Source organism: Xenopus laevis, chromosome 9_10S (genome assembly GCF_017654675.1).
Source record: "Xenopus laevis strain J_2021 chromosome 9_10S, Xenopus_laevis_v10.1, whole genome shotgun sequence".
Lineage (NCBI taxonomy): Eukaryota > Metazoa > Chordata > Amphibia > Anura > Pipidae > Xenopus > Xenopus laevis.
In genome coordinates, this window is record NC_054388.1 from 43065205 (window position 1) to 43087535 (window position 22331).

At 42.1% G+C, this 22331-nt stretch overlaps 1 protein-coding gene across 6 annotated transcripts in view; it reads right to left on the reverse strand.

Moving 5' to 3' along the window:
• shisa6.S (shisa family member 6 S homeolog) overlaps window positions 1-22331 on the reverse strand; it is a 115586-nt gene that overhangs the window by 19894 nt on the left and 73361 nt on the right. For 3 of the 6 annotated variants that reach the window (XM_041578338.1, XM_041578340.1, XM_041578339.1), the window contains one exon: window positions 6631-6714. The exons of the other annotated variants lie outside the window; for them this stretch is intronic. In XM_041578338.1, the coding sequence (XP_041434272.1) occupies window positions 6631-6714 (84 nt within the window). The remainder of the gene's footprint in view (window positions 1-6630; window positions 6715-22331) is intronic. 6 annotated transcript variants of the gene reach the window in all.

The window sequence follows — 22331 nt, forward strand, 5'->3', positions numbered from 1 at the left end:
CTCATCATTTATTTCCAGGGAAAACAATGTATTTGGCTTTTTGTAACTTTCCCATTAAGGAACTGGCTGCTTAGATAACTGTCCTGTAATCAGAACGGTACAGAATTTGAGAAGGAGGAAAACACCTGGCCTGCTTTGGAACAGCTACGAGATTGCATCCATCAGTGGAAATGCCTTCCTCGGTAAACCAGTCACAGAAACGGCGAGGGGAGGTAAAATTGCCAGGCAGACATCTGGATTCCCATAATGCACCCTACCCCATCGCCAGAGGCTGAAACATAATTGGAGTTTGTTCTAGCGAGAGCAAAATTAGTGCTGATGATGCGGGTCAGATTGTTAGAAATGTGCTGTGGGGCTTACAGGGCAAACAATTAATTGGTTCCCAGGATAAAATGCAATAGGCAAACATATGGGCATTATGCTTAGTATTTATGCATCGCTGCGCCATTGGGGTGTTTGAGGCGCACCCTCTTTAGTTAACACTTGACTTATTTTTATTTAACTGAATAAACAAGTTCTTGTGTCAGTCATAAAATGTGGTATCAAAGCACATAGCTTCTGCACTGCACTTATGCCACTTTTGGGGCATTGTGTACCCAACTGCTGTAAATAAATGAAGGTGCCTCTCCCTATTTTGTATCCTCTGTATTCGTAGGACATTGAGGTCCACCATGAGCTACTGGACTTTTTAAGGCCCCCGAAATGCAAAAATAAAGTCAGTGGAGAGAAAAATTAAGAGAGGATGAGTGAAGGGGAAAGGGGGGAGAGTGAAGAAGTACAGAAGAAAAGAAAAAGAATCTAAGGGAGAAAATTATATTAAATGGGAATGGGAGGGCAAAAACAGGAGATAACAATGGAGTAGGCAACAGAGAAGAGATGAAAGTGGTTAGTGGGCCCAAAGTCTAAGGTTTCTTGATGGGGGCACAGCCATGCCAGTTTTGCACTAACACTAAAATGTTTAATTAATTCCAGACCTTCTTTAGAGTAACATGCATTTGAATATCACTGTTATTAAACTAGATCCCATGACCTATATGTCTGAAATGCATGTGGAACTGTGAGCATTGATATCCAATATACCATCCTGCCTAATCATCACGTCTACTCCTGATGCAGAGATGACAAAGTTATCAGATTATCGTTTAGCAGGAATCTGTTCATTGATTCCCATGGTCACTCTCTCCAGAGTCATTTGTCTGGGATACTCCCTGTCCTTCTGATTACTACAGGTACCTACAATGTGGACATGATTTGTCCTTGTATTGTCTTACAAAATGCCAAAATGGTTTCTGGCTTTTCAGCGGCACCTTAGTCCATGATGGTATACTCACAAATTGTACAAAATGATGAAACAAGACAAAGCCAGAAAAAGCACTGATAAAAGTGCATGCTCTTCCCCTGCAGTACCCAACATTTCCTTTAGTTTCTTTCTTTCTGTTACACTCAAGAGCACAGGATTAGGTACAACCCTAAAAGCTGACATACCTGCAGGCCCCCAAGAAGGACAAGATTGAAAAAGGTTGCAGGAGGTACAAGAGGTACAGGGGATAAGGTAGAATGGACACTTTAAATGCAGTTTTGGATCAAAACAAGGCATGATAATACCATTTTGGATTTTTCATGGTGCAAAGATATCACCATAGATCTAATGTGGTGTAAGTCTGGTAGTCAGTTTATGCCATGTTGAAGAGGGTACTGGTCTGGCTTCTCAAGAGTAGAACCTTTTGCGCCAAATGATAGAATGAGACAAAACTATTTAAAATTGATCTTATAAAAGGTAAATATCTTATTGGCCATCAAGGCAACATTATTTGTTAGTAGACTTGGACTTTACTCTGTAGGGTGTAGCATAACAAGTATTGTTTCAGTAGAATATTCCTTCTCTGAATATTTGCATGTATACCAATGAGTAAGAGGTGCCATATTGTTTCCTTAGACAGTACAGTATGAGGATATATCTATTTGTGCTCCCAGAATATTCCTTCTCTATATATTTGTATTTATACATATGGGGTAGGAGGTGCCATATTGTTTCCCTTAGAAAGTACAGTATGTGGGTATAGCTCATTGTGTGCCCAGAACATTCCATCTCTGTATATTTGTATTTATACATATGGGGAAGGAGGTGCCATATTGTTTCCCTTAGACAGTACAGTATGAGGGTATAGCTTATTGTGTGCCCAGAACATTCCTTCTCTGTATATTTGTATTTTTACATATGGGAAAGAGGTGCCATATTGTTTCCCTTAGACAGTACAGTATGAGGGTATAGCTTATTGTGTGCCCAGAACATTCCTTCTCTGTATATTTGTATTTATACATATGGGAAAGAGGTGCCATATTGTTTCCCTTAGACAGTACAGTATGAGGGTATAGCTTATTGTGTGCCCAGAACATCCCATCTCTGTAAATTTGTATTTATACATATGGGTAAGAAATTCCATATTGTTTCCCTTAGACAGTACAGTACGTGTGCATGCCCTATGTGCTCAGAACATTCCTTCTCTGTATAAGTATGATTTATTAATGGTAGCTGCTGTATTATTTTCCTTTAAATCTTAGTTTTGCAGAGCAGTGTGTGATATGTGGGTCAGCAACATGATGGCCCATATTTAACCCTAACATGCCATCTTCCAACCTGAAACCAAGCTGACCCAGCACTCCATCATTACTTCTATATCTGCACCTGCCCCGTACCCCTCTGACATAATTGAAGGGGGAGGGGCAGGCACGAGTATAAATAAGTGTGGTGTTTATACAAATGGCCTGTAGATGTCACTGTGCTCAAGACTTATACTGTGCATACTTTCTATACCAAAACATAACAATAAGCATCCGAAGGACGAGGAGTGCAATTATGTCATGGGAGGGGTAGGTTCAAGGAAAGAGTTCAGCCCACCACCTGCTCCCAATCTGCTCATTTGGTGATATTGCTTATCTACCAACTGAAGGCAAGTCTTTGATGCACAATTAAAAAGATTCCTTTTCATTTTGCCTGTTTTCTGACTAACAATGTTTGTCATAAAATGACTGAACTTCTTGGATACCCTGCGAGTCTCCTTCCTGAGGAACAAGGACAAACTTTCCCCATGCGCTCTCCTGAAAAGCTGTTAAGCCATTTATCAAGGTGCCACTACGCTGCTCTAAAAATAGTCAAATTTCCCTGTTTTCCACTGATCTCTTTTCATCCATTTTTTTATTGGCTTTGCATCTTATTTCTTGGCCCCCAAATGGTCATGGAGGAAGTCGTTATTGTTATATAGACTCAAGCCATCAGCAATGGAAGATGGATCGTCTGTTCCCAAACACAATGGTGTATTTTGACAAGGATAGCGCGTTTACAATGCACAAACAAGATGTTTTATGGGGGAAGAAAAGATAATTCCACCTGGCGATGATATAATGACATTAGATCAATTGTTTTGACAAATGACACAGTAGATAGCAATAGCAAACACAATTGCTACACAATTTACTTTTGGAGCATAAGCCATGCCAGTGTATAGTGCCAATGAATCTCTGATATGTCTTGTGCAATACAAAGCATATTTGCACAAATACCTGTAATGGCACAGTGACTGCCAGCAACTAATGGCACAGTGACCCCAGCACAGCACTAAATGACATACTGCCTAAGTAACAAATGACCTCAGCACTAAATGGCAGTGCCCCAGTAACAGACGACAATATGACACAGTGACCCCAGTACTAAATGGCAGTGCCCCAGTAACAGACAACAATATGACACAGTGACCCCAGCACTAAATGGCAGTGGCCCAGTAACAGACGACAATATGACACAGTGACCCCAGCATTAAATGGCAGTGCCCCAGTAACAGACAACAATATGACACAGTGACCCCAGCACTAAATGGCAGTGGCCCAGTAACAGACGACAATATGACACAGTGACCCCAGCATTAAATGGCAGTGCCCCAGTAACAGACAACAATATGACACAGTGACCCCAGCACTAAATGGCAGTGGCCCAGTAACAGACGACAATATGACACAGTGACCCCAGCATTAAATGGCAGTGCCCCAGTAACAGACAACAATATGACACAGTGACCCCAGCACTAAATGGTAGTGGCCCAGTAACAGACGACAATATGACACAGTGACCCCAGCATTAAATGGCAGTGCCCCAGTAACAGACAACAATATGACACAGTGACCCCAGCAATAAATGGCAGTGGCCCAGTAACAGACGACAATATGACACAGTGACCCCAGCACTAAATGGCAGTGGCCCAGTAACAGACAACAATATGACACAGTGACACCAGCACTAAATGGCAGTGGCCCAGTAACAGACGACAATATGACACAGTGACCCCAGCATTAAATGGCAGTGCCCCAGTAACAGACAACAATATGACACAGTGACCCCAGCACTAAATGGCAGTGCCCCAGTAACAGACGACAATATGACACAGTGACCCCAGCACTAAATGGCAGTGGCCCAGTAACAGACAACAATATGACACAGTGACACCAGCACTAAATGGCAGTGGCCCAGTAACAGACTACAATAGGACACAGTGACCCCAGCACTTAATGCAGCAGTAACAAATTATACAGTAACCCAAGCAGTTATGGGGTTATGTAATAAAAAAGACACTAACTTTGCCCTGGAGCAGTAACCCACAGCAACCAATCAGCAGGTAGCAAACATCTTATTGGTATGAGTTACTGCTCCTGGGCAAAGTTAGTGCCTTTAATTACATAGGGTAGTTAATAGTGATGTGCCAGGTGGCCCGATACCCGTGTCAAGCTCTTCTTCCTGCTCTTCCCACCTGCCATCTTTCACTGCTGGCTTCCAACTTCTGGCTTTCGTTTTTATAGCCGTGCACCTGCTCGCCCTGCCCCTTTTGTGACATCATCGGTGGGGTGGGTCTGCATGAGTCTATAAAAGGAACCCGGAAGTCGGGAGGGTGGAGGGAGGGCGGGTAAAACCTGATCCACACATCATTAGCAGCTAATGTCAGTGTTAGTGATGTGCAGGCCGGGCCAGTACCCGAGGGTCAGGCGGGTTTGGGCCGACCTCGTACCCCCCTTTCCAAGTCTGCCTGCTCTCCCTGCCCCCGACCTTACAATGCCGGCTTCCGACTTCCGGGGGTTAACTTTAATAGACGCACGCATGCTCACCGATTCCCTTTTGTGACATCATCGGCAGGGCGGCGCAGGTCTAGCAAAGGAACCCGGAAGTCGGGCATGGGCGGCGCGGATGGAGGGAGGGCTGATATCAGGCGGGTAAAACCAACCCACACATCACTTGTCACCGTGCCCCAGTAACAAATGACACAGTAACTACTGCAATAAATTGCAGTACCCCCAGTACCAAATGACACAGTGATTCTAGCCAGGGCTGCCATCAGGGGGGCAGAGGGATGACTGTCGTCCCAAGTCCAGGGGATTTCTGGTTCTCAGGGGGGTCCTGCTGTGTTGCAGAAGAAGTTGCTCCGGAGAAGTAAGAAGAAGCCACAATGGAATAGATGGAAGAAGCCAAAACAGAAAAGAACAAAGAAGCCGCAATGGAAAAGAACAAAGAAGTTGCGGCAGAAAAGATCGAAGAAGCCGAAATAGAAAAGAACTAAGAAACTGTGTCTGTGATGAAAAAGAACAAGAGCGAGGAGGAACTTTAAAGAGTAAGTTTCACTGAACACAAATGTTCTTTTTTTTTTTTTAACTCCCTGGTCACCAATTAACCCAGTAAGTATCCCATGGCCCTGACCACCAATGGTGCAGGGGGCACTGGCACCAATAGTTTTTTTAACTTGTAGGGGACTCTGCCCACCAATGTTTTTTTTTAACTTGCAGGGGGCACTGGAGCCGATAGTTTTTTATAAACTTGTAGGGGACCCTGGCATCAATGTTTTTTTTAACTTGTAGTGGGCCCCTGGCACCAATGTTGTTGCAATGTGTAGGAGGCCCTAGCACCAATGTTTTTTTTTTTAACTTGTAGGGGACCCTGTCAGCAATGTTTTTTTTTACTTGTACGGGGGTTCTGGCCACCAGTAGGGTTAACCCAGAAAATTCTGTTGCGTGTGACCTACAATTTCTGATGGTGACCCAGACCCCAGGAACGGATGACAGTAGCTCCCGCACTAAATTGCAGTACCACCAGTAAAAAATAAGATAGTTCCCCCATCACTACATGGCACCATGCCCCAGAACAAAATGGCATGTTGTGAGCACACCTTTCTGTATTCCATTTAGACACTAATTCTAACTGAAGTTTTGCCTGCTTGGCATTTTTCATAGAAGCTGTGCTGACAGAATTAATTTTTTATCACTACATTCATTTTTGTGTGGATTTTGTGAATACGAAATACATTTTGTTGGCTACAAAATATAGATGTGAGAAGTTTCTGTTTATGAAATGCATATCATGTTACAGAATTTACGGTATACACATGCCCCCTGCTGGAATGACGGAAAACAATACGGCGTCCCCTTATTACAGTACGGTCTGTAAGGAAATAAGTAGAAAGTATGGCAGCTCCCAACCATATGTATAAATACCAATATACAGAGAAGAAATATTCTGTGTCAGGCACAGAACATACAGTATCACAGAAAACTGAGCAAAGTCTCTGAACCTCTACCCACTGGGTGCCCACTTACCCGCTCCTTCCTGATTCTTCCTCTTCTCTCTCTTGCAGCTTCTGATGACATCAGGGCTCCAGTGGGTGAAGTTTTGGGGTCCGGCTGCGGACAGAAATACAAATAAATTCTCACAGCTGGTGGCCTGATTCACCATGAATCAGACAACCCTCGTGGAGCTCAGAGACTCATATGGAAAGTGGAGGATGAATCACAACAACACCAGACAGGGTAGAAGTTCCAGTAACGGCACATACGTAGATGGGATCACGCCATGTGGTTCTACCTAGGGAACTGCAACCAACAGAAACGCACACACACAGCCATTTTTATCGACAGGAATAATCCCATTCATATAGGCAGGGGTTCCCTTCCATTGACCCCTTACAGAACAACAGTACAGAACAACCACATATTATTTATATTTATCCTTGCCTTAGCTGTTGTTGGACTTCAACTATAGAGGAACCGCTGCTGGGGGCCTGGCGCCTGTTTGTTCCGCCGCTGGCTACAACATCACATCCATGATTTATGTCATACCCTTCCCTAGCCCATATCCTTCCCTGGTGAGAGCTGCCATATTGTTTGCCTTCACTTTGCCAATTAAGTCACATGAATAGTAGTGATCTACTAGTTGTTACTGGCTAGAAATAGCTTTCATGTCCATAAAATACTTAAAAAAAAAATACATAAAAACATGAGATTTTGCATTTTGCACAGTGTAAAAGCCACTTCTGTTCTGGATACAAAAATGGAGGAGAATAGTAACTGGGGAGGGGCTGATATCTTCCTGTGTATTTTTGCAAGCAGATTTCGGCCCCCGTGAAGGTCTGCTTATCATTGTTTAACACAAGGAACTAAAGATGGCCATACACGGGCAGATAAAGCTGCCGATATAGGTCCTTTAGACCAATTAGGCAATTTATGTGCCCATGTATGGGGGCTTCCGACTGGTCTTCTCGATCGATATCGATCGGGGAGGTTTCATCGGGGAGCCCATTGCTTCTCGTTCGGAAAATAACCCTGCCATTGGTGGGCATATTGGGGAAAGATCCACTCGTTTTGTGATGTCACCAGACGAGCGGATCTTTTAGTGTATGGCCATCTTAAGCTTAAACCTCTGGGTTATCTGACACTATCACCAGGCAGGATTGTTAAACAGCAGGGGTTAATTGCTGTTAACAGATTCTAAAGTGTATCCTGCACTGCTCCCTGGCTATGCCTGTATGAAGGCATGATTTATCACAAGGAATTAAAGGTGGCCATACACGATAAGATCCGCTCATTTGATGAGCCCACCAACAGCAGGGTGATATCGGGTTAATCAGAACGTTCGGCCCCAGTGTCGGACTGGGACACCAGGGGCCCACCCAAAAATCTTTGACTAGGGGCCCACCAATTAATCGTAGACCAGGGCCCACTCTTAGTACTATTATTCTTCCTTTCCTCACTCATCTATTCTCCTTTTCTTTCCATACTATAATCTATTATTCCATCTTTTTAGCCACTTTGTTCTCATAGAAATAAGGAATGGCCATGAAATAGGCCAAATGTCTAGCAGCATGAGGGCCCACTAACACCTTGGCCCACCAGGAGTTTTCCTGGTATCCCTGTGGGCCAGTCCAACACTGTTCGGCTTTAGGGCCAAAGATCGGATTATACAAAGGAAATTCCCATGATGGGTCATAGGACCACGTCAACTAGCTGATGCGGTCCTCGATCACAGGAGAAATCAAACCTGCCCGATCGATATCAGGCCGATATTTGGCCAGATATAGTTCGGGGAGACTCGTCGGACGCTCCCACACGGGCAGATAAGCTGCTGAATCGATCTAAAGGACCAATATCGGCAGCTTTAAACTGACCGTGTATGGCCACCTTAAGTCTCTGGGTCTGGGTTGGACAATGTCAAACGGCAAGAAGGCAAAGCTGCAGGGGTTAGTTTCTGATAGCTGTGGCATGTACATGTTTATTGCCTAAATATCAACAGACTCAGAAACATTCCTGGATCAACTTGCATGGGAAAGAAAATGAATATTGTTGAATACAGACAGAGTTTTCAAATATGAGATTGATTTTTTTTTCTAATGAAAACTTATGTTTGGGGATACCACGGGCAATTTATGTCCAGCTGATAAACCCCCCACACACACACACACACACACTAAGCACAGACTAAGTAATTCTATCAAACTCAGGAACACTTGGTGTATCTGTGAATGTTCCATATGGTGCTTTACAACAGAATTGCTTGCGCCTGTATCCCACATGCAGATATGTGCAGAAATATATAGCATGGGTGGCGCAGTAGAATAAATAATGTTGCTGGAGCCTAGGACACAGCACAGGTTCCTTCCATATCTGTGCATATCAAGTTAAAGTCAGTATGTAACATACTCCTGAAGAATAAATTGCATTACTATAGTGCCAGATATGTGCAAAATGTGGCCATTAAGATACCTATTTACCCTTGAATCTGTCAGTCTCTCTCTCGCTATATATCCATAGCACTCTATCTGTGTTGGTATCTGTATGGTTAATAAATTTGGCCCCTAATTATTTCACGCTTTACAAGCTTTTGGTATCCCTGAAACGACACCAGTTACAGAAATATTAACTGTTTCTGCTCCAGAGGGGACCAACTATAGAGATTTAGCACCAATGTGCGCTGACCCTTACACAGAACATCTGCTCATTTACAGTTTGCTAAGAACATGATTCATGTAGGAGAATAGGTGTGTGTATATATATATATATATATATATATATATATATATATATATATATATATATATACAGTATATATAGTGTCGGACTGGCCCACCAGGTTTGTTCCCTTCGTCTTCATGGAAACAAAGGGGCCAATAGATGGAAAATAGAGTATATCATGTAAACAATCAAGTACTAAGAAAATAAAAAGGGTGGGTGAGAAGTGGACGAAAACTAACTTGGAGAATGGACCCATGGTCTAAGGTTTTCTGGTGGGCCCCTGGCATTCCAGTCTGACACTGAACATTGTATGCAGAAAACAACCAATAGCATATACAAATATACAGAGAAGGAATGCTCTGGGTAAACACAAAACTATACTGTCTCCCATACACATAAATATGTAGAAATATACACCCCCTTTTTATAGTTGCAGACTAGTTCAACAATAGTTCACGTGGTTACTTCTGCTCTATTACATTGCTCGGAAGAAGAATGTAACAGCTGGTTACACATGTACATACACTGTACAGACAGGGACATGCACATCTCAAGCCTGTATGTACTGTATGTCCCCCTTCCATACCTCATTACACCCCTCTATAACCCCCAGCCTCCCCAGTAACTACATCTCTTGCCATATGACTCATTACATATGTTAAAGCACGCATTCTGCTTGAGATTCATCCCCAGGGTTAATATTTCCATACATTTCATATAGAAATCCAGATCTTCACTGAGAAAGGCCAGATCTTTATGAATAATTTCATCCATGGTGTATGTAGTGGGGCCCCAAGCACACGAGGGATGTTTCCCACTGCCCTACATTACATGGGAGGAGAGCTTTGTCCTACAGTCAGATCCATTTTCAAAGGAAATTAAACACATTTACTGGTGACAATACAGTGGGCTATGCTCCAATATCCAGAGCAACTCATGAATATTCCATCCAGCCCTGCCTGTGCATTGCGGACAGAAATATCTGTCCCCGAGAGTCAATAAGAACAAGTTTGCTTCACTTAGTCTCAATCCAAAATCGGTGGTGTCAATATGATTTTAAAGGGGGTACAGTCAGCGACCTAACTTAAATCCAAAGTACAGTTGGTGGAGCACCCTGAAAGACATTATATTGTCCAAAAATCTCTTGGGGGAGCAGGACTCTTAGGGGCAGGTTTATCAAAGTTTGAGGTGAATTTTCGAATACAGCCTATGGGGGACCTCCTTTGGAATCAATTGGTCGGCTCAATTTGAATTCGATCAAATGCACTGTTACGGTTCGAATTTGGCGAATATGGACCTATTCGATCGAAAACGGACCTATACGGCCAAAAAAAACCTTTGACTTAATTTCGGTTGGTCTTTTTTAATTCAAATTTCGAAGGTTTTCAAATTCGAAATTCGACCCTTGATAAATATGCCCCTAAATCATCAGCCTTGGAAAATTTCCTATAATGGGAACTGAAACAGAGCTTGGCAGCCCATATGAAGTGAGTCTGCAGCCTGACATGCCAGATGCTCATGGGCTGGATTATATCTATGGAGCCCATTGATTGGGAAGGGGCTAAAAACAATACATTGGTGGGTCTTCAGTAGAACAATTCTGGCAATTGTCTTATAGAGGGACTGTTGTCTAGTGCTTGTCATACTTTTTCAGTTCAAGCTCCTCTTGAAAGTTGAAGGTTGGTCAAGGCCAAATTAGGCATAGTTTCAAGAATGTCAAGATGAGCAAATGCATATTCATCCCATACCTTACCCTAACTTACCTTTAAGTTAGGCTTTCAGGGGTATTAAAGAGAGCAAATGACCCCCCCCCCCACACACACACACACACTTCTCACCCTAACTTGCCTTAAGGTTGAGCCAATCCACCACTGCTCCAAGTCTCAATAGGGCAGTAATCCCCAGCCAGTGACACATTGGATGTTGCCCCCAGTGCCATAAAATCAAGTTCTTATTTTTGGATTCCTGACTTGAAGGCAAACTTTAGTTGCATAAAAACCATGTTTACTGCCAAACAGAGTCTCCTATAGGCTCCCAGTCCACCCAGACACAACCAATAACTTATCACAGCTCATATTTGACACCTGCTCTCCAACTTTTTTTGTGTTTGAAAGTTGCTCCCAGGTTATAAAGGTTGGGGATCCCTGCACAAGGGGTTCTACACCACAGTTTTGGAACAATTGCCATAGTGGAAGCAGACTCTGTGGATTCATGGGGGCCCAGGAGTGTAACGGGACTGATGGGGCCCTAATTAACAAGCAATTCCAATATATGTATAATGATACAATTGGCCAACTTCTGAAAGTTTTGGGATGGGGGGCTAAAATGACATTTGTATTAGGTCCATTAACATCTAGTTATGCTACTGCCAGGAACATGTCCAGAAATGTCCAACAGCATCTAATCTTTTCTATAACTGCAGAGATGTCAACCTCCAGAGAACCCAATTCAGACGCAACAACTGTACACCCTGACTGCACCCCTTGCTCCTGTATAAATAGGGCTGAGGGCTGACATGCTTGAAAGTTAATTGCCACGGGAAATAAGAAATGCAATTTCTTTGCTACCAGTGGAAAGGGAAAGAGTGGCCAAAAGTTACTTTGACCTATTTAAGCCTTAAAAACAATAATCTCTTCCTTATGGGAACATTCTGTATCAGTTCTGTGTATAGCTACCATCATGACAAATATGAAGGTTTGAGGCCACATACAAAGGATTATCCCATCAGGGACCTTAGACTGCACTGTGGGGCCCCAGAATGGAAGATAAGCTTTCTGCTCACCAGTGTAGCTTCAGGCAATCACAGAGATCATTGGGATTGATGGTGCCCTAGACATCTCAAGAGGGGGGAAGGATTATCTTGACTGGAATGGGTAGAACCATAGTTTTGTTATTAGTCATTCCCTGCTTTTATTTACTAAAACAGTTTACTAATCAATACTCCAAATACATAACATTGTATTAATATATAAGATATGGGGACATGCAGATGTTTTTGATGCATTTAAATGTAGACATGTGGTGTGAAATAGTTGATCTAACAATCTTCTCTGCAGCCCAAATCAGATTCTTGCATTATTGTATATGGTACTGCTACTAATAATCTATAAATTTATTTTCCAACTACTTTTATCTTTAATATCCTTAAACGACCGCCTTCCCAAAAGCAGATAAGCATGGCAGCAAGCTTCCTGAATGCTGCAAGGCATTGGAAATCATCCCCAACCCTTTAATTACAACCTATAATTTCAAATATTATCAGAATATGAATATGTTTATACTAATAGATAAATAAACTTCTAACTGAAGAATTTGCTTCCTTTGGTTGGGATTTCCCTCAGGTGCAACACTGATTGTTATCAAAGTCAGGACTATTATTTATGCAATGTATTTGCCCTAGATCCCCAATGAGGCAGTTGACTAACCTACTTAGTTCAGAATCCCTCTGATCAACAGATCTGCTATGTAAAATGGGGGCCCACTAACAATTTTCCTGCTCTCTCTTCATTTCCCTTTTATCTTATTTTCTTCTCTTATTCTATCCTCCAGTCGGGTAACTTCATGGTGCAAGGCACCCCACTCTTCAAAAGCTCTTAGGTATGAGATTGGTGGGGAAATTTCCATAAAATTTAGGCGAAGCAGACCTTGCAATCTCCCCCCCCCCCCAAATCCCCTAGGGTCTGCTTCCTCTATAGTTGCACAACTGCTATCCATTCTTCTCACCTGTTTTTTCACATCTTCTTCCACCTTGTATACTTGCTTTTGTATTTTTCTGCATTCCCTCTTTCCAATTCTCCCCAATTATTTAATTTAATTCTCTCCCCCCCACCTTCTTTTCACCTTATTTTTCTGATGCATTATTCACAATATCACACTGAGATGTAGGGGCCCACTGGAAACCTTCAACCATAGGCCAACTCGCCAAACTACTTTTATTCTGTCCTCACTCAACCTCTTTATTCTCCTTAGCTGTTTTCTTTATGTACTATAATCTATCCTTCATCTATCCATCCTTTGTTTTTTTAGAGAAATCGGGAATGGCCACATTTCTTTTCTGGCATCCTGGTGGGACAGCCTGACACTAACCATATTCCTCTTTCCTAAAGCTGGCCACCCATAGATGCAAAGATCCGATCGTGCGCCTCCTCGATTCATACGATTTTCGGACCGTGTGTGGAGAGTCCCAACATTTTTCGTCCCATGGTGATCGGTCGTTTGGTCGATCGGACAGGTTAAAAGATTTCTGTCGGCTGCCGATAATTTCTCTGCGTGTATTGCTAATCGGACGATTTTCAGAGGGTGACTGTCACCAGCTTTGTCGGACATAACTTTCGTACGATTGCTGTGAGGGGCAGAAAATTGACTGATCTGTTCTTTTACTATTTTATTTGATCTGAATGGTTAGTGGCAGGTCGGGAGATGGGGAAGTCCAATCATTCGAGGATTCAAACGATCGGATCTTTGCATCAATGGCAGCTTTACTCTCTCATCCTCTGTTTTCTTTGTTTCTTCCTCACGTAAGGTTCTCCTTTCCCTCCAGCATACCTTCTTTTCTATGTTTGGGTAGGATCCTCAAGGATAGAACAAATATAAAGTATCTACAATTTATCCTAATGGCCCTAAATGGCAATATGTGGCTCCGATGTATTTTTAATACTGGATCCTAGAGTGCTTAGTTGGCTTCTGAGAGTGGAAGCGCTCAGGAAAACATGATGCTGACTGGACAGGTGGTCCAGCTTTGAAACATGGGCAGTATATAAGGTGGGTAAGGGAGGAGAATCATGGTATGGACAGAGAACCTAGGACAAATGACTGTATAGGCTGTAGGGCACATTATAGCCACTGCCCATTGATGCTAAAAAAACAGGGGAATGGAGATAGGCAGGCTGAGTGGTTATATAATCGTACCATCTTGAGCAAAGGCACACTTTTATAAAGGAGCCAATGGAAATATTTCCAGCAGCACTTTGCCAGTTGCATGTTTAACCTTCTGTGATTCGTAAGTACTACAGACAAAATGGAATTTCGTTAGAGTATTTGGAACGTAGGTCGCTATACACTGATTCCCTTCTACTGATTTTCCCAATGGTAGGAACACGCAATTTGAATAATTTATTGCCCCAGCTGGCCCTCTCCTTGCACTCTATTCATTAACTTTACTGGGTCTGTATCTGTAATTAAACAGTCAATGGAAATCACATTTAATATGAGCTGGGCTTATTGATAAGGGCAGGGCACTGGGGTGCATTATAAATCACTCACTGCCTAGCAGTTATTTAGCATTAAAGACAACTACAACAGTAGCCAGATGGCAGATAAACAGCAACTGGTTCAACTAGTCAACCCAATTTCTGATTCTTTTGCTGGTTTTCACCAAATACCTATGTGCATCCATGCTGGGTTCTTTGACCATATAAAGGCACAAGGCTGCAGGCCGAGTCTGCAGTATCACTCGTATTATAAGGGATAATGTACCCCTACTGTAAATTATAAGGATATTAGAAATCACTGAGGGGTTCTGTGACCATATAAAGGCACAAGGCTGCAGGCTGAGTTATACAGGGAACTCTGAGTATCACTCATGTATTATAAGGGATAATGTACCCCTACTGTAAATTATAAGGATATTAGAAGTCACTGAGGGGTTCTGTGACCATATAAAGGCACAAGGCTGCAGGTTGAGTTATACAGGGAACTCTGAGTATCACTCATGTATTATAAAGGATAATGACTATGACTATTTCATTCATCCAGGTCATGGTATATCTAGTATAGGTAAATTTAAAAACAACTGGACTTGCTGAGTAATCAATGAAGACGTTTCACTACTCATCCGAGCAGCTTCTTCAGTTCAATTGACTGGTGTGGGAAGTTCTCGGCATATAAACTCTTCCACTAATCCAATCACAATGGCACATTGTAACTCTTCAAAGAGGTGATATCTGAAGAAATTCACAGAGGGAAACGTCTTCATTGATTACTCAGCAAGTCCAGTTGTTTTGAAATTTACCTATACTAGATATATAAGGGATAATGTACCCCCTACTGAAAATATAAGGATATTAGAAGTCACTGAGGGATTCTGTGACCATATAAAGGCACAAGGCTGCAGGCTGAGTTATACAGGGAACTCTGAGTATCACTCATGTATTATAAGGGATGATGTACCCCTACTGTAAATTATAAGGATATTAGAAGTCACTGAGGGGTTCTGTGACCATATAAAGGCACAAGGCTGCAGGCTGAGTTATACAGGGAACTCTGAGTATCACTCATCATACATTATAAGGGGAAATGTATAAGGATTTTAGAAGTCACTGAGAGGTTCTGTAACTATGGTACAAGGCTGCAGGCTGAGTTACAGTATATAGGTAAAAGAGGTATTATCTAATATATGGGGGAACGGTGTATGATGTATAATTGATAGTGAAGCAGGTAGTGACTTATGATGGGCAAATAATTTCTGGATTCCGAAGAAGGCAATTTTTTTTGTGAAACTGCCGCGAAAATTCAGTCTGAGAAAATTAGCTGACTTTAATGCATTTGGACAAAACAGCGAATAAAAATTGACGCTCATGTTAAAATTGTCACTCATCATAATAATTTTGACACCCATTGAATTCAATGCATTTTGCGAATTTTTCTGGAGTTTCGCAGATCTCTCTGCAAAGCGAAACGGGACACATTCGCCCATCACTAGTAGTGACACCTCTACACAACACTTATAAGTCTAATTAATCACTAAGCACCATTTATAACTATATAGCGATTGCTCATGACTTTTATTATATGTGTACAATCTTCTATACCCAATACCACACCAAAAAAAACCCTCATACAATTGTTTTTGGCAGCTCATTGGAAACCAGGCGTGAGTTATGTATATTTAATACTGAATGTGACAAAGGAACAGTGAATAACCACCCCCATACACAGCGCCCAAACACATTGCTTTATTCCGAGCAATCTCACTGGAACACAGGGAGCCTAAAGTCATAGTTTGACAGGATCAGCTGGAGAGCCCCCAGCAATTAATTTTGAAAGCCTGAATAGCTGGCAGCGCAGGCAGCAACACAAATATAAATCCACTTTATGGTGTGTATCTGTGATTTACACAGTTTTGTTACTAGGAACATCATTTCACACCATTTTAGTAATGGAATATCATTTTTGCATCGGCTTGGTTTTTTTTAAGGTGAAACATAATTAATAATTCATGTATATCTTGCATTTGCTTTCCCTTAGACTGTACAGTATGAGGGTATAGCTTATTGTGTGCCCAGAACATTTCTTCTTTGTATACTTGTATTTATACATATGGGTAGGAGATGCCAAATTGTTTCCTTTAGACTAGGGAAGCACTGAATCCAGGATTTGGTTCGGGATTCGGCCAGGATTCGGCCTTTTTCAGCAGGATTAGGATTCGGACTAATCCTTCTGCCCGACCGAACTGAATCCGAATCCTAATTTACATATTCAAATTAGGGGTGGGGAGGGAAATCGTATGACTTTTTGGCGCAAACAAAGGAAGTAAAAAATGTTTCCCCTTTCCACCCCTAATTTGCATATGCATATGCAAATTAGGATTTGGTTTGTGTTCGGTATTCGGACGAATCTTTTGTGGAGGATTCGGGGGTTTGGCCTAATCCAAAATAGTGGATTTGGTGCATCCCTACTTTAGACAGTACAGTATGAAGGTATAGCTTATTGTGTGCCCAGAACATTCTTTCACTGTATATTTGTATTTATACACATGGATAGGAACAGTGGCTTAACTACCGGGGGAGCAGGGGGGTGTGATTGGGCCAGGGCCCCCTGGCAGCTCCCGCAAAGTTTCGGGTGTAGGGAGGGGGGCGGGGGGCCCAGCTGCACGTTCCGCGCCAGGGCCCGCTCCCCTCTAGTTACATTACTGCATAGGAAGCACCATATACTGTAGTTGCCCTTAAACAGTACAGTATGAGTGTACTGTGCCCAGAACATTACATATATTTGTATATCATAGTAGCATTGGGCTTTTTTTTCAGCAAAATATGTTTAACTGAGAAATTTGGGGAAACTTGCCAAGCGTTTTTCCCAATAGAAAAATGTGATTGCTGTTATAAGAGGTAAAATTGATTAATGAACTTGGAAAATTAATGACATCTTAAAAAAAATAGTTACTGCATCTCTTTCTGTGTAGTCCCACATAATTACACGCTAAAGAGATTCCTTGCCATGCAGTGGAGGACGTTAATTGAAAAGCGCAAGTAGAAATGAGGGGCTATTTTAAAAGCACTTAGGAAATTGCAGGGAAAAGTGAGGCCAATATTATTAGAGGCTCATTATTTCTCAATTATTGAGCTATTAACATCAGATTTTTAGATCACAGCAAAATGATAAATTTCCCCCTACGTGCACAGCTCTGATAAATATTCCTGCCGTGAAATGAGTAGCGCTCAAGGTGGTATGGGTTGGCAGTTTGAGTATATGGGTCAGATTATCCTAGAAATGATTATGGAATCCACTCAAATCATTTGTTTTTGACCAATATTCTCTTTCTTTGCATAAAAATAAAATTACATATAAAAATCATCATGTCTGTATTTCCAATAGGCCTCTCTTACCTCTAATTAGTATTTAGTCTCCTAGTTGGCTGGGGCCAGACAAAGCATAGCAGATAAATCCTTAAAAGAAATGGAGTCCAAACTAACAGAAGTAATTAGGTTTGCATGGTGACTTGGTGAGTGCAGCAGCTAGTCCCCACTTATAGCACAAATGGAGAGCAGTAGGTAGACTTCCCTTCTTATCTAAGCAGCTTCTCTTCTTATCTAAGATAAAGTATGTAGTATAGCCAAGAGTAGGAAAATGTTCCATACAAATGGGGGTGAAGCAGCTCCCTCCAAGAGTTACCAGACCCAACGGTGTACAACAACTAGCCTTTAAGACTCCCCACACCCAAAAGGATTGTTGCAGCTACCAAGAGTTTTTGGACCCAAAAAAGGTGCAGTAGCTAGCCCCCCCAAGAGTTCCCAGACTCAAAGGGGGTATAGAAGGTAGCTAACAAGAGTTCCCAGACGTAAAGGAGGTGTAGCAAATAGCCATCAAGAGTCCTTATATCCAATAAGTATAATGAAGATTGCCTCTAAGAGTTTCCAGACCCAAAGAGTCCCAAACCTTAAAGGGGTGCATCAGCTAGTTTCCAAGAGTTCCCAGACCCACAGGATAGCCATCAAGATTAAAGGAGGTACAGCGCTAGCTACCAAGAGTTCTCAGATCCAATGGAGATACAGCAGACACCCTCCAAAAGTTCCCAGACCCAAAAGGGGTGCAGCAGTTAGCCTTCAAGAAATTTCAGACCCAAAGGAAGAGCAGCAGATAATCTCCCACAATGACAATGAGGCAAGGAAGGAGAAGAGGCAGAGAGTGAGGTAAAGAGAGAGCAGTAGAAAGAGAGGTGAGGCAGGGAAGCAGACGAGAAAGAAAGAGGAGGTGGAAAGAGAGGTGAGGAAGTAAGGAGCAGAGGCAGAAAGTGAGGTAAAGGGAGAGAGTGACTGGGGGGTAGAAAGTGGCATGAAGCAGGAAGGAGAAGAGGTAGCAAGAGAGGTGAGATAAGGGAGCAGAAGTAGAGAGGTAAGTAGTGTATGACAGGGAAGCAAAAGAAGTAGAGAGCAAGATGAGATAGGGGAGCAGAAGAAGTTGAGGGAAAGGTGAGGCAGGGTAGCAGAATAAATATAGAGAGAGGGGGGTGAGATAGGAATGTAGAAGAAACAGAGGGAGAGGTAGGACAAGGGAGCAGGAGCTGGGGAAGATGTGGTAGAAGTATTAGCATAGGGAGAAGCCAGGCAAGGAGTTTGGGTTAGTAAGAGGTGAAAGGTGAACGGTGTAGACAAACATAGGCAAATAGGTGTAAACCCAATAGCTTACTATCCCATGAAGGAACGTTTTTTTAAAAAAAGTATGGATCAGGATAAGAGGTGGAGGGAGCCAAAGAATTGCTGGGGTTGTCACCGTCTTTTCTATAGCTGTTGAATGTGTGAGCGTTCCCAAATTCTTCCAGCCTACAAATGCTGTTCTTAGAAGCCCCACTACAGTACACTTCCTTAAGAGGTTATTGCTCCACAAAACCACATAGTAGGTCAGTAGTAGTATAAAGTCACATCATGCACCAGGACTATTTGCTCAAGACACACCCAATATGGCTACCTATGTAAAAACACAAGGTTGCCCTGGGATATGGCCCAACATATCAGTCTAATACAGTCTAATAAGCCCTGCTGATGCACATTGCACATTTTCATTTTATTCCTAACCTACTGCAATATCTTTTCCCTGTTTTAATTTTGAGTAATAAACTGCTTGGAACCTCTGAGCTTTCCAACACACAACACCTAATTTGTCTATAATGGCCACCTATCCATGTCTGATGCTTTATTACAGTTTTATCTCTATATAAATGATCTATTCCTTTGCGGCGCTGCTCGAAATGAAAACACACATATTCTTCTCAATATTCCACTGAAGCTGCAATTTATCTGCCACACAAAAAAATGCCACTCGGCCCTTGGATGGGATATTAGAGGATAATTTTGAAATCAATGAAATTGTTCACTTTTAACGTTATCTCTTGTACAATTTATGAAAATGCCAATAAATTCTTGTATACTGAAAACAGCGATTGCGTTCCCTAACACATTGACTAGATCAGCATCAGGGTTATTATATCCATTCTTTTAAGAGGCTTAATGTGTTACTGATAATATTAGGCAGTACTACAATCATTTGTCATTGGACTGGGTTTTATGCTGAGCCCAATCTGTAGCCAATGAAACAATCACAATGTTGCCAAGATTTCAGCAACTTGCAGCCAATGACATCATAGGGCACCTTTACGAAAACAACCATAGTTGCAGATGCATTGACACTGTTTATTAAAGTACTTGCATCTGGTTGGATATATTGAATGCATCAGTCCCCACCTGGCTTGCTCACTATCATCTTCGCTAAGGCAAAGTTTTCGGAATAGGGAGATGAGAGCCCGAGGAGGGGGGAAACTACGGTCTGGGCCCCCCGTGACCATAAGGTCTGCTCTAATTGTAGTTACACCACTGTTTGCATTCAAAAATGCATCTGCCCTTCCTTGTAATCACCTAGTGAGTCGCTACCATCTCCTGTTCTGAATTATGCACAAGAGTACCTATTGACACAAGGGAACCCCCAATTTGAAGCTGAAAATACTTTAGGGTTCCCAATGCAGGTCACATCAGTTACACGCAGATGTAATTTGGTTGCAGAGCACCCAAATGGCGTAAATTGTACAGTTGTGCCCAATTTGTCAAAACAGAAGCATGTATTTTATGCATTTGGCAAAATTGTTGCAGACTCTACTCTTCTGGTAGTAGAAATTATGCTGGCAATATTAAAAACCCATGACCAATGCTGCCTGTAGCCAAAAGAGCATAAGAACCTGCACAAAGCTAGACCATCCTGGAGGAAAAAAGAGCATTAGAACCTTTAGTAGGGAAGATAAACCTAGAGCCAATAAGAGCATAAAAACATTTAAAAGGTTAAACCAAGTTGGAGCAAATAAGAGCATAAGAACCTGCTAGACCAACCTGGAGACGATAAATATATAACAACCTTTACTAGGGAAGATCAAACCAGAGCAAATAAGATCCTTCACAAGGACAGACCAACCTTGAGGCAATAAGAGCATAAGAACCTTTACTAGAGAACATCAAACTGGAGCCAATGAGAGCACAAGAACCTTTACAAGGCTGGAACAACTTGTTGCCAATAAGAGCATAAGAACCTGCACAAGGTTAGCCCAGCTTGTAACCACTGAAAATATCAGAACTGTTGCAGATCTAGATCAATCTAATGGTTAGATCACTACTTTCTGCAATACCTAAGTAGCCCCACAGTCAGTGCACAAAAATAAAAATATAATTATGAACAAGCAGGAAAGCAATTGCCGTGTCACTTTGTGCGCTCATCATATAGCGAATCTTTATCTGCTCAATAAATCTAATTAGCGCTGAAGGTCAGGTCAGTAAAATAGGGATACAGTATATACTTTGCATGGAGCACACTGTAGGCAACAGCTTGCAATAGCGGTGGGGAGGCAACCAAGGATTAAAGTTATTTCCTCCCTTAAGCCAAACAGGATGAGACAATTGCCCTTAATGCAATAAATACAACTCTTTGCATAAAATTAACAATCAGTGTTTAAAGGAGATGTAAACCCATACTTTCATCACAGGCTCCTCTCCTAAATGCACTCAATGCTCTTGAAGGGCCCTGACCCTTGTACAAAGCATAAATGCTACTGAAGTGTTGGTGACTCCATGTTTGCTCGAGTCACTTCACTTCACCTAACTGCTCCTAACTCTGCTCTGATTGCTGAACAAGCATTTGCACTGGAAATCAATATATTTCGTGCTTCTTGTATGCAAGCTCGTGAGACATGATCAGGGCAAACATGGCAGCAGTCTACTCCACTATCTTTTCAGTTCAGGTATGGGAAAGCAGATCCATTCTGGGGTGTCTGTTTGGTGCAGTTGGGGAGAGAAGAGGGAGGCCTGTAAGGAAACCCGTGATTAATTTGTTTGTTTACCTATCCTTTAAAATAGTTTTCAGTCTACTTAATGTTTTTTTTAAGTGATACAAAAATGTGGGTTTTGGCCTCTACTGTGATCAGTATAGAACCTCATTGTCGGACTGGCCTACTGGGATGCAAGGAACACTTCTGGTTGGCCCAGGTGTCAGTGAGTCCTCCTACACACAAAGTCACATGGGCCTTGCATTCATAAACCCAGCCATTCCCAGTTTCTTTATAAGAACAATGAGGAGAAACAGACAAAATAATAGACAAGGGGAATATAAAGAGAAGAGTTAAGTAAAGAAGGTGAGTGAAGCGTGAAGTGAAGGAGGAGTGAGCCTAATGTTGAACTAAGTTTCTGTTTGCAAATGAGTCCTGTTCACCAATCCTTTCCCCTCCCGTGTGTCCTTGAACATTCAATATACACAGAATTTCC